Source organism: Monodelphis domestica, chromosome 2 (assembly GCF_027887165.1).
Source record: "Monodelphis domestica isolate mMonDom1 chromosome 2, mMonDom1.pri, whole genome shotgun sequence".
Lineage (NCBI taxonomy): Eukaryota > Metazoa > Chordata > Mammalia > Didelphimorphia > Didelphidae > Monodelphis > Monodelphis domestica.
Window position 1 is genome coordinate 306,220,921 of NC_077228.1, and position 14,009 is coordinate 306,234,929.

Below are 14,009 nucleotides of genomic sequence, written 5' to 3' on the forward strand. Positions count from 1 at the left end.
CAAGTTTTCAAAGACTAGATTCAATTTCTACAATAAGTGAAATTCTCATACATGTGTATGTATACACACACACACACACACACACACACACACACACACACAACCTTAAAGAGTCAGAGGTGAGATTTGAACCAAGGTCTTCTGACTTCAGAGGCAATACTTTTCCAGTATGCCACCTTTCTTCCATTAGCTTGAAAACCTATTTTGGTTTTCATTTCCATAAAGGAAAAAATGGTCATAAGTTCCCCAAAATGGCCTTAACACAATTCTTTTGAATGCATCTCATTTGACCCCATGGTCCCCATATGCATTACAGAGAAAAGGGAAGCCTAAATAATGATCTGAAACAATAAGTAGAGGGAACACCTTTCTGGACAATAGTGAAACCAGATGTTACAATATGGCTGGGAATTTTCTTAATCTAAACCAACCCTGATAGAGAAGACTGCTCAAAGTCAAGTTTGGGAATTCAGAAGCCACTGTCAACTACAGTAGAATAAAGAAAGAAGAGCTGCAGAAAGCTTGATGCCTAGGGAGGGCCAACTGGAGACAAGAGTGCCAAATTTTATAGCTAGATAGTCTAAGAGAAAGAAAATGTCAGTTTCTGGTAACCAAGAAGCTGAGAATTAGGACTCATTGGAGTGAAGCATGGGAATATACCACAGTCTCCAAATTCTTATTTCTGCCACATGTTTACAAAAAATTGATTCAAAAAGAAATGAAATACCTAAAGTTTGCCAACACAAATCTATCATGTACAAACACATATGGTCCAGCTCTAAAATTTTTATGTCATGAGTTTATCTTTTTGTAGTTTTAGAAAAGGAAATTAGGGTAAAATGTAGGCATTTATTTGCTAGGAATAACAAGGGCAAAAAAATTAAGTAAAACAACCTAGAGATTATTTATGAATACCTTACTCAAACTCAAGATCAAAAATGAAAGCCAGTCCAAAAAAAAAAATCAAAGCAACTTCATCAATAGGCATATTAAGAAGCTAAAAGCATATCTCACCTTTTCCTATACAAAAATAGGCAAGCTGAGTGAAGCATTTAGAGAATATAGCTGGATGTACACTAGGAAAATCTTAAAGCCAAAATCCTTTAATGCTCTTAATAAATGTCAGTTTCCATTTTTCTTTGTAGTGAAAATTATGAAATTTGAGTCCTGAGGCCAGTATCAGGGTGAAAAACTGCTTTTAATCTCACTAAGACAACTGTAATGATCTTTTATAATGGAACTCTTCTAAGAGAAACAGAATTTGGGATATCCGTCTATGGCGAATAACTATAGAAAATTTAATGGATATGTGTTAAAAATTGACTTTCACAATCATACAATCACATAAGATAGAACAGTTCAGGGGGAAAAGCATTGAGTTAGGAATCAAATAATTTGAGTTAAAGTCCTGTACAAATTCTATCATTTCTAGGTCTCAATTTCTTCATATGTAAAATGAAGGGGTTGGACTCTCTGACCTCTACAGTCACTACCCGATCCAAGTCTATAATCTTGGGACTTTTCCACTAATACTCAGGTTTCAGTTATACAGAAGAGACTCAATGGACAAGAGGTACAGGGTTCAATGATTGTCTATTTACCTTTCAGACAAGTGGAAATGAAGTTAAACAAAAGTAGTTTAGTTATCAGGGGGAGGAGGGAACCTACACACACAATTATTTCATACCTGTATTTATGAATGATGGCATTAAATAATTTTCCATCTCTCCAGCAGGTAGTAAAATTTTCACAACGAATTCCAGCATAGCCTTCAGTTGTCTGTTGTGTCCATAGTAGCAATCTCTCCTTAGCAGACATATCTTCTGACTCTCCAGTAACATGGATATCAGATATCTAAAGTATAATCAAGAGAAACATGGATTACTTATATGTATAAGGATAAAAAAATTCTATTACCTATTCATTTTATTTGTCAGATTTCCTAGGACAAAATTTATCATTTAGCTAATGGAACAAAATAGAACCTTACATGCTTTTTAACCTGCATTTGTAGGTAGTTGAGAAGCAACAAATTCTTTGTAGAGAACCTTTGTGGAACCAAATATTACAAATATGAGAGGAGATTTTAGTCTTATAGGAATCAAAGAATGTAAATGTGCTATAAAACAAAATAGGTTCCAAGTATCTTAAAGTTTTTCATGGGGAAATAAGAAAAACAGAAAGACCTTTTTTTTAGAATGGTAAAATAATACTATTAGCAGCTGATTTCACTGTCACATTATACTTTCTTTCATTTAATTGTTAAAACTTCTCCATTGTAATACAATACACAGGTATTTCACATTATGATTTCTTTGTTCCAAGTAATGCTCCTTTGACAAAAGCCATCTCTGATTTAATGATAGAAGTACTTAGTGACTGAGTAATTTGACTAGGGTCACCTAAGTCTGTAATGAAGCTGCAATTAGCACCCATGAATTTCCACCAAGTATTTGCACAATGCTGGGCCATGCACTATCCCAAAGCCTGGGCTGAAAGTCAAAATTTGGAGAGCCAATCCTGGACAGAAAATGTAGGATCTAGTTGTACTGCTGATGCCTAGGAAGTACATAAAAACTAGAAGTCAAGAAAGTGTGGAAAGTCAAAAGCTAAATAAATAATTACTAAGGACCCAGGAGGAAGAAGATGAAGAAGCAAGAAGTCAAGCCAAAGAAAAGTTAAAGCTAGGTATACTCAATTCTAGAAACAGAAAAAGACACCAAAGTTAGCTTGTTCAACTTCTCAGACAAGAGAAGATCTGACACTGCCTTTTAGAGGATGCTTTTCATTCTGGGATATTTACTTAGATTGAATGTATATTTGATCCTTATTCTGGATCCCTCAATGGACTACATATACAATTACCCTTTTAATTATACTGAACATAAACCACATCAAGAGATTCTTTCTTCAGAGATCTGAATGCTTCCCAAAAATGTCAGCATGATTAGAGAATTACATTTTTAAGAATCTTCACAACTCAGTATGGCATGGAATTAGATTATTATGTACTTTGTACAATGAAAACCCTAAAGCAGTGTAAAAATAGACTCGAATCCGGGACTTCAATCCCCAGAAATCCTTGCTCCACTTCCCCAGAATGCCCTCTAATCTCACTGAATTCTCACCTGGGCTGAGAGCGAGATGGGGTATTTAAACCTGGTTGTGAATAGGCTTGGTCTCTTTGGACTTCCGTTTTGGAGCAGACGCATCTCTTTCATGATGTGAGGTTATATTGTCTAGGGCTCTCTGGCCTAGACATGTGCTTTCTTATTCTGTACTTTCTTTAATCCTTAACCTTTAATAAACCTCATAAAAATATAATACTCCTCGCAGAGAGAAACTAATTTCTACCTGCTTCAGTTCCCTAAATTTTAATCTTTACAGTTGGCTTACCACTTCGGGAAAACAAAATATCTCAATCTTCTGATTCTTTTCTTTACTGATCTTAAGTTCAGCTTTTAATAGCTAGTGCCTAGAAATTTTTTTGATCCACATTTCTCTGGCTGAGGTTTTTTTACTCTTGCAAAGCTGCTGCTCGTTCCAGCCATTAGATAGCTCACAGGCTCACTCTGGACCTGTTGCATTTGCCACCTGCCTGGCCCCTGGCTGCTAAATTCTGCCTGCCTGTTTCTCCTACTGCTGCTCCTGGCCTCTCTGTTCTCACCTGGTGCCTGCAGCTCCTGGCCTTGCTGCTTGCCTGTGTTTTTGTTGGCCCTGCCTACCCTGGTACTCTCTCTAGCTCACCCGGTCCTTGTTCAACCCAGATCCTTGGAGCAGATCACTCAGGACTCATTTCTACCAGCTGGTAACAAACAGGGGTATTGGCTCCATGTGGGCGGATTGGGTAGATAGGAGTGTAGGAGGGGAAAGAGATAATGGAGAGGAGAAGAAACAGACTTTTCCAAACAGTAACTTAAAGGCAATGGGCTATTTAAAAGGATACCTTTTGACTGTTCTGGTAATTTTGTTGACTTCACCTGCATGTCAGGGAGAAGATTCAGCTAACTTTGGGGAGGCAAATGGGTGGCTTAGCGAACGGCCTCATATACTCCCCAGCTATGGGGCCCTGGATGGGTCCCTTATCCCCCATTGCTTAGCCCTTACCACACTGCCTTCGACAATAGGCATTTAAATGGATAATAACCCAAGGAACTTTAAAGACTGGAGGCTATATTCTAAGGCATTTCAGACTCCAATGTTTTATAAAAAATCTCTGTATTCTATTGCATTTTACTGTTCGTTTTGTTTAAGGTCTAACTTTGTGATTTTAAGTTCATATATTACTTGATTCAATATTATTCTGTTATACTGTTCATTTAATGTACTGAATTTTAAAATTCTGTTGCTTTTCCCCTATAACCATATACTGAAAAAATATCATTGTAATTAAGCCCATATTAAAAAAAAAACAACCTTTCTATTTTGACTTTGTAAATTGTCACAAAGAGGATAGATGGACTTCAGAACTGGTTACAATTGCTATTACAAACTTTGGAAAATTTAATGTGCTAAATACCTCAACTGATTTTAAGGGTTTCTAATTTTTTTTAACAATCTCTGGTCATTTTTGCCTGCCCCTAACACAAGGTGTAAGGTCAATTCTACCTGAAGTGAAATACATGTTATAACCCGCAACTTTCATGCATTTCTAAATATGTAAATGGCAGTTGGGGCAGTTAATCTCAGGGCATTTGTACCCCTAAAAAAGCCTCCAATAAAAGAGCGCCTCTCAATTACACTCTTCAGCTCACTACTTTACTTCCACCAAAATGATATATAGGTTTCTTGTTTATGTTATATAGATTTCTTGATTATGTTCTTAACCCAAGATGAGTTTTACTTTGTTTAAAAATATGTTTATTACCAATGTTGAAAGATTTGCTATGATTGTAAAAACTTGTGACAAATATCCATCAATTCATAGGGTTTTAAAATGCCATACAGCAACTTATGTGAAATATGATAGTGTGTTTGTTTGCTATTGTAATTAATTGGGCTATTGAGAATTTTGGGGACATTGATATCTACATATTTGTACTACTGTTCTTTAAAATTGAAAAATGTTACCTTGTTCAATTCATTTGCTCATACTTATGAAGAGGAAATGGATCTCATTTTTGGTGAGAAAGCCTTGTATTCTATATTTCTTAGCTGACACAGTGTGTCAATGATTATAAGCTATATTTTTGAATTTTTAAAATTCTTTTATTATATTTTTATTGCATGTGCAACATACTATTTCAGTATTTTTTTATTTTTCTCTCCTTTTTTATATTTTAAGCACATGTCACCAGCATTACGATTCTCTAACTTTTTGACTTTGCAGTAATATAAGTTTAAAATACATTTGCTAATGCATACCCCAAAAGCTAGAGACTATAAAAATGATGCCACTAATTATTTTTAAAAAATTATGGGACTTTGCTTAATGATTCTGTCTGATTCTAGGACAAGATATACACAAATGAGCCATTACAGAGCCAAAGAAAAGCCAATCCAGGATGGATTTATGCATTTCCAAGCCAATGCAAAGGTCTTGAACCTAGTGTGAAGACTAGAGGTTACTGTGTTTATTATTGCTAGACATTGGCTTTCCTTGTGTCCACACTCACTCTGAAAATACTCACAGACGAGTATCCCCGAAACCTTGGCTCATATAATCTGATTCCCTTTTCTGCCTTTCATAGTGTGGTACCTTTGTGTAGTCCTGACTACTGACTGGGTAAATGCATCATTGCTTATATCATTTTGATTGGGCCCTGATTCAAGGACCTGTTATAGATTTATTTTTCTTTTACTTGGAATTTTTACACATGAGACTTTGATAGTCTATATTTTCATCCAGAAATTTTTCTTTTTTATTTTGATTTTCTTATATCTTTTTAATATCTCTTACCAATTGGTAAATATACCTCATACCTCAGCCATGCATCCCTAAGTGATCCTGTATTTTCAATCACCCTCTTAATAGGGGAATGTAAAAAAAATCATCATTTTAAATTGCAAAATTTAAATTTCCCTTTGAGTAGAATTTTAGGTAAAGAAAGATGATACCTCTGAATCCAGAAACTGAACTGTTGGAGAAGACACCATGAAGAAGCCTCCAGACCACAAGCTGCACAAGAATGAACTTTGGGTGTAGTTGATTGAACATTTATTTGTATGTATACATTCATGCCAGAAAGGGGACTGCCCCCTAACTGGCTTTTTGTCAAGGCATCCAGCAGTTATTGGTTTTGTTCTTCTCCTCATCCTCAAATTATTGTAATCTTTAAAATTGATTATGTTTTTATGATCCTTTGGGGGGAAGTCCTCCCCAGAGGATCAAACAGGGGAATGTAAAAATAGACTTAAATCCAGGACTTCAATCCCCAGAAATCCTTGCTCCACTTCCCCAGAATGCCCTCTAATCTCACTGAATTCTCACCTGGGCTCAGAGTGAGATGGGGTATTTAAACCTGGTTGTGAATAGGCTTGGTCTCTTTTGGACTTCCGTTTTGGAGCAGATGTGTCTCTTTCATGATGTGAGGTTACCTTGTCTAGGCCTCTCTGGCCTAGAAATGTGCTTTCTTATTCTGTATTTTCTTTAATCCTTAACCTTTAATAAACCTCATAAAAATATAATACTCCTCACAGAGAGAAACTAATTTTTACCTGCTTCAGTTACCTAAATTTTAATGTTTACAGCAGTATATAAATGATAGTTATTATTACTATGTTAAGACAATGTAATACCTATATTTTCCTCTCTTTAGGAAAAAATAAGGGTTCCTTTTTTAAGAGCCTTTTTTTCAACCCAAGTTATTTTGAGTCTATCCACTGAATCAAAGTTACTTCTCAATAAATATAATAGCTTTCATTTACATCACTCCCCATCCTTCCATTACCCTGCCAGTACATCAAACTTTCTATATTCTCTTTCCCTTTCAATCATGGCCCTATAGTTAAATAGTTCAACTATATTCTTGTCCTTTAACCTTGAATTCTTTGGCGCTTTGTTCTACCACTACTCATGACTTACCTACGCCTAATTCCAAGTATCTCTGCAACTTACTTTCTTTGCTCTTATTCAAATTCTACTCAATACCAATTGGAGGTAGTAAAAAAAGAAAGATTATTTCATGTCAACAGTGTTTTCACTGCTATAGAACAATCTTTTTATTATTTCTTGACTATCATATTCCCCAAAGGGCTGTTCCACATCTTCTCTGCTTTCCTCAAGCTTGCCATACCATCTCTTCTCCTTTCCTCACTTTCCCCTAACATTGAACCAAGTAGGTCATCTTGTCATGAATTTCTTCTCCTGTCCTACTTTTTACCTCAAAATTATTCTGTATCATCCCTACTCACTCCTTTGCTTCAGTCTTGACTAAAAAATTGGCTTTTTTTGTCCAGGCAGGTTCATCTCTGATCTCCCAGCCTTCTTTCATGCTGTCTACAAATATGTCCAATCTACCTTCATCTTAAAAAAAAAAATTTACTTCTCCCTTAGGCTACTTCTCTAAAACTCATAAAAAGGTATCAATATTTACTATTTAAAAACCTTCTACTCACTTGACCCTTGAAAGTTGACCATTTCCTCCACCTAACTATTCTCTCCATCCTTGCATTTCATAACACTGTTCCCTTCTCATATTTGTGTGGCTACTCCTCACTCACTTTTTCTGGCTCAACATTTCTATTCCTATTCCTATTCCTAATCTTTTAAAGTTCTATCCTTAGTTATTTTCTCTGTATTTGCTATCCCTCTTGGGGACCTTATCAGTGGGTTCAAGTAATATTTCTAAAATAAGTCATTCACAGATTAAAAAGTTAGCCCTATTTTCTCTCCTGAATTTCATCCAGTCTTACATTACCAGCCATTTATTTGACATCTCCATTTGGAGATCCTATAGTATCTCAAACATGACATATTCAAAAAAATTCATTAACTTTCTCACAAAATGCATCCTTCCTCCATTAAAATGATGACTATCTGATGCTTGAAAAGGTAGGTGCAAAGGAAAATTTTCCCTAGGAGTCTAGCCATAGGCATACTCTGGAAAAGAAAAATATATGTGAATTGCTCCAGTTTACAAATAAGAGGCTGAAAGATATAACTCATTTATATAAAGAGTATAGACTTGACCAATTAGTAAAATAAGAAAGGAGAGATGTTTCAAAATAAAACTAAAAAAAATAATCTCTTTTATAAAAACTATCAAAAAGTCTTTCATAAATCTGTTTAGGAATGGTACTGCTAAGCCTCTAAGCAGAAATTTGGCAAGGATAAAAGGGCCCTTTCATCCTTGGAGAGCAGCAAAATTAAAAAAAAAAAAAAAGACTTAACCTAAACTCCTTACAATATAGGAGCTATTTGAATGATATTTGACATCCATGCATAGAGAAAAAAGAAGTCCCTCTTGGGTTAGATTGCTATACTAAGGCATTAGATAGCTTTCTACTGCCTTCTGTACTTTGCCCAGTCAGTTCATACAGATGAATAATTAAATCTCAATAAGCTAAATATCTGATCTTTAAGTGTCTATCTATCACCTGAAAATTTAGCTAATGGCAGTATTATTTATAAATGCAGTATTCAATAGATCCTGAAAGGTCTATAATGTCACCCAAAATGGCAAACTAATAAATTATAATTCTTTATTAATAAATTATCAGTAGGTAAGATGAATATAAATGTAACACACACTCCCAACTGTGAGTTAAAGGCTGATTCTTAAAGTCCCACATAGACTTTAGGGTCCACTGAGATTTCCAAGGGTGGCGACTTATGAGACTGATGATCATTAATGATAATTTACTTTTTACACATTTAAGGTTTACAAAGTATATTATAAAAATCCTGTGATACAAATGGTACATGTATCACTGAAATCATCTATATCAAAGGACCCCGGGTCTCAAAAGAGTTAGGTGACTTCTTCATTGTCACACAGTTGGCAAATGTCACATAAGTGAGATTCAAGTCCAGCATTTAACATGTAGGTTATAATTCATCCTAACTCCTTCTTCTCTAACCCTGATTTTTTTTATGTTTAATAATTTGCCTGTATAGCCTTCCAGCTTTCTCTCAACTTGTTATGAAATTCAAAAGGTACAATCAAATTCATTTTCCTACTCTGTTTTTAATTTACTTTTGAGAACCTCATTGTCTTTTTTCTTATTTACCTGTTTAGAGTGGTAAATGCAATAAATCAATATCAACTATTTACTATACCCTCACAAATATGTAGTACTGTCTTGATCAAAGCATATGAGCAGAAAGATGTGCTAATTTCCAATTTACTTCATATGACATAGATGCAATTTTCACATGCCATGTTTTTGATGCATTTGAATCATAGGTAATTAAAACAGGAAGGAATCTAATAAGCTATCTATTCCAATTCCTCCTATTTTACAAAAGAAGAAAACAAATTCCAGAGAAAAGTGACTTCTTGATGGTCACAAAGCTAATAAAATATCAGAGCTGATACTCAAATCCAGGTCTGATTCTCAATTCAGAACTTTCTCCACTAAAATGATTTACTGGGAAAATATTAATTCCTTACCGGAAAATCATCTAGTTATAATAATTGCTGATACTAAAAACTAAGATTCCTCTTAACTAAAGATGATCATATGAAAGAATTGATCCACATATATGCTGGAGTTTTGGGGGGGCTGAAATAGAGGTCAAATGTAGGCATTGTTTGCCCACCAAAAAATCCCCACAATCAAAGTTTATTATGTTTAGAACAGTCCTATTTTTTTATTTAATTTTTTTTAACCCTTATGAGGGTTAATCAATACTATGTATTGGTTCCAAGGTAGAAGAGTGATAAGGGCTAGGCAATGGTGGTTAAGTGACTTGCCCAGGGTCGCACAGCTGGGAAGTGTTTGAGGCCAGATTTGAACCTAGGACCTCCCTTCTCTTAGCCTGACTCTCATTCCACTGAGCTACCCAGCTGTCCCCAAGAGCCCTGTTTTTATTAAAAGATCAATGAAATATTTTTGAGGTCAGATTAACTAAACATATAATGCATTAAGTAAATCATTTGTGGCTATATGGGGGAAAAAACCTCAAATGCAAATATCAAATTAATTACTTTTATAGAAAATAAAATTTAGGATCAGAAAGTCTGACATTTCAAGGAGGAAGCCATCAAATAGAATTTTTTTAAATTACACATCATGTAGGTGGCTAAACATAAATTTGAATGGTAACTAGATTTTTAATAGAACTACGCTACACTTTGTAATTGGGCCATGAAAATAGACAAATGCTTATATTATAGATCATGTTGATTCACAATTATGTACTATATATATACATATATATATGAGAAGATACTATTATCATATTTTTCATCTATTCATTCCATTTTTGCCTGCATAAAATGGCTGCACACTGAAAGATTTCTTTTCTTAAAAGAAAAAAAATTATAATAGCCCAGATTTTACCCCTGCCTGTCTCTTAATAACATACACTGTACCCTACATGCTTGCTTCTCTTGTGTACTTGACAGTTCTTGAAAGAGTGAGGCCAAGGATTGACTGAATGAATCCTCTCTAGCTAGAATGAAATTTTGGATAGGAAAGTTTCTTCAAGGTTAAGGTGACTCTTTCCAATAACATGGAAGGAAGAAATGAAGAATGGGATGGCAGGAAAGAAGGAAGAAGGGAGTAAAAGAAGGAGTGGGGAAAAGAGATAGAAGAAAGAAGGAATGAAGGTACAAATGAAAGAACAAAGAAAAATGAGCAAGGAAAGACAAAGACAGAGACAGAAAGTATGGACCAAAGAAAACAAGAGAAAAAAAGAAGGTAAAGGGGAAAATCAAGTAGTTCTAGAAACACAAAAACCCACAGTAAATTAAATGAGTGTTGGTTATTGGTAAGCAATTGGGCTTAAAATGAGCCAGATCCTAACTGATTTCCTGTAGGATTGTGACAAAAGCATTAGACAAGATAAACCACAGTTCCAACACACAGCTGAAAGTCATTATAAACATCTGAGTACAAGAAGAAAATCTCATTCCTTAACTCCTGGAACCCCAGATCATCTTATTCCCATCTTTTCAGTGCATGAGGCTGGTAATCTTGACACTATGGCCTGGTCCCATAACCACCTAATTAGAGGTCAAATGCTTTTTTACATAGCTTTATGAACCATCCTAACATTTCTAAAACCTCTGAATAGAGAAATGATCACAAACATAAGTTTGGGGTAAAAAGAGTTTTGCTTTGTTTTGTTCTTAAATCTCTTAGGAAAGAATGATCCTCAGCTTTCGCTCAACTTTTGGTATTTCAACATAGTTACTGTTTCCCATTCTTTTCAGTTTTCCTTAATGTCAGAATAACCAGACTGTAGGAAGAAGATTCCCAGCCAGAGGATACATGTAGATAGATTATTTGTTAAGAAGACAGTATCAGAAAGAGAAACAAACTCCACCCAAATTTTTTTTGACACATTTCCTATAATTTCTGAGTACTTTTTTATACATTCTTTTAAAGCCAACAAATGACTTTTGAGAATAAAGACCAGTCTTCATAGAGAACAGTTTATAACAAATGATTCTGATTCACAGTAATGTTGACCCACTTCCTGAAACTGAATTACCACAGCCTCTCCCAGTCATCTGAAGCTGTAAATGTAAGTGTCCTCTGAACAAAAGTCAATGTTACCAGACAACTGGGCAACTGTAATGCCCTATTTTTATAGTTGTTGTCATGGCTATGATATCTACTGAGAGTACACATAACCAGAAAAATCCCTGACACTTCCTAGTACTTTATCCATTTTCAAATAAATATGATAAGTAATAAGGATGAGTATATTTCAATAATAGATAATAAAGAAAGTAACACATTCTAATAAGAAAATACCAAAGAATAATACCAGAGTGTATTTTCTCAAACTATCACATTTTTCCAGCTTCACTCAAAAAATTCAGTCTTTTATGCAAAATAATGGAAAGAGAATTAACATGATTTACTTTGGAAAAAAAGAGAAATACATGAATTAAAGAATGATTGAATTTTAGAACAGAAGGGGCCTTAGAGATTATCTACAATCTAAGCCCTAAAGCAGTAAAGCAATTTGCCTAAAATGGGAGAAACAGTTCATCAGAAGTGAAGGTGGACCTTGAACGATGTCTCTTGACTCTCAGTCCAGATTCAGGTCATGTGCCATCTCCTATAGGATCCTGTCCTCAGAACAGGCATCAGATTCCCACATATTCCTGAGATTTCCTCAGTTCTAATTTTAATTAAAATAATTCTCAGATCTGTCTAGTCCTGACCACTCTTCTTACATCCAGTCCCCATCTCCAAATGCCTATTATATATCTCAAATATGTTACTCCAAAGACATCATGAATTTAACATATATAAAACTGAAATCTTTTCCCCAAAATCCTTCCATTTTCCCAATTACTATCAAAGATACCACTATTTTGCCAGTTCCTCAAGTTTTCACCCGTCTCATCTTGCACTCCTTACTCTCACATATTCAATCTGTTGCCAATACCTTCACATCTTTAATATGGGCTCCCTTCTCTCCTCTAACATGGTGCAGGCTCTCAATCTCACACCTAGACTAATTCAATAGCTTTCTCATCGGTCTTCCTACCACAAATCTTTCCCCTGCTGCAATCCATTTTCTACTCCACTTCCAAATTGATCTTCAAAAAACTAAATAAACTCCAGTGGCTCCCTTTTACTCCAGGATCAAATATAAAACCCTGTCTAGCATTTAAAATCCTCCTAAAGCTTGATTCTTCCTACGTCTCCAATCTTCTTATACTTTATCCTTTTCCAAAAATTATGATCCAAGGACACTGGTCTTCTTTCTGTTCTTCTCAAATAAAAGTCCATTTCTGTCTTCTGTGTCGACAGTGCTTTCCCCCATCATCTCTACCTTCTGGCTTCCCAAACTTCCTTCAGGACTCCGCTCAAATATCACCTTTCACAAAGGCCTTTCCTGGTCCTCTCACAAAGCTAGTTCCTTCTCTCTAAGACTACCTCCAATTTGCCTAGTACAATGTTTATATGATAATTGCACAATTGTTTTCCTACTGTCTCCCCTTCATTAGAATGGGATATCCTTGAGAATTGGAGCTGTTTTAGCCTCCTTTATATACATATATCTTAGCAGAGTATCTAGTAAATGATATAAGCTTAATAAGTTACTTGGTGACTTGACTTTACAGACTAAAAATAATGTGCCCTAAGAGAGTTTTCAAATGTTCTGACTTTCTTTACACTTAAAAACATTTGAACATTTTCTCACATTTTCAAATTTCCATGCAAACATTAAAAATATTTTCAAAACAATTGTTTCTGCCAAAATAGTTGAAACATTTATGAAAAATTGTGTTTAGAAGCAAACATTTTCTCTTTGAAATTACTTGGAAACATTTGTCTGTGTTGACATGAGCAGTATGGAATTAGCTTCTGCTTAAATGCAGTATAAAGTGGTGAGATTTTAAAGTAATGTTAAATTGTTTTGCTTAAAGTAACTCAATTAATAAATCTGTATCACAGAAACAAGAGAGGACAGGAGAAACTTTTAGAAATTACCTACTTTATTCCTTTGCAATAACCCAGATCAAATTGCTTACCAGATCTGAGAAGACAGAGGGAAGGAGTCAATTTGAATCATATAACTTTAGAAAACTTATGTGGAAAACTGTTATTATACATAATTCGTCAAATAAAATATTATTCCCTTGCATCCATTATGATTAATATCTAAGAAAGTGATAGAGACTGTGATTTCATTGCCACAAGGAAATCCTAAGGAGGAAATTCCCTTTGCCAGCTCTCTTATCTATTATACCACATGATCTTTCTTACACTGATTCCTATACTTTAAAATGCTGATATAGTAGAATATATTAGAATATCTATCCTGTTTTTTAAGTAATGAAATGGAATAATTCCTATATAATTAACCCATATAACTTAGGTTAATAAGATCCAAGGACTGAATTGGAGTAGCTAGCCATAAAAGATTTGGGGAGATA

General features: G+C 34.7%; 1 protein-coding gene across 43 annotated transcripts in view; it reads right to left on the minus strand.

Annotated features, from left to right (window-relative positions):
* The window catches only part of DST (dystonin), a 612,681-nt gene that overhangs the window by 250,513 nt on the left and 348,159 nt on the right, over positions 1-14,009 (minus strand). For all 43 annotated transcript variants that reach the window (XM_056814337.1, XM_056814311.1, XM_056814295.1 and 40 more), the window contains one exon: positions 1,688-1,854. In XM_056814337.1, coding sequence (XP_056670315.1) covers positions 1,688-1,854 — 167 coding nt within the window. The remainder of the gene's footprint in view (positions 1-1,687; positions 1,855-14,009) is intronic.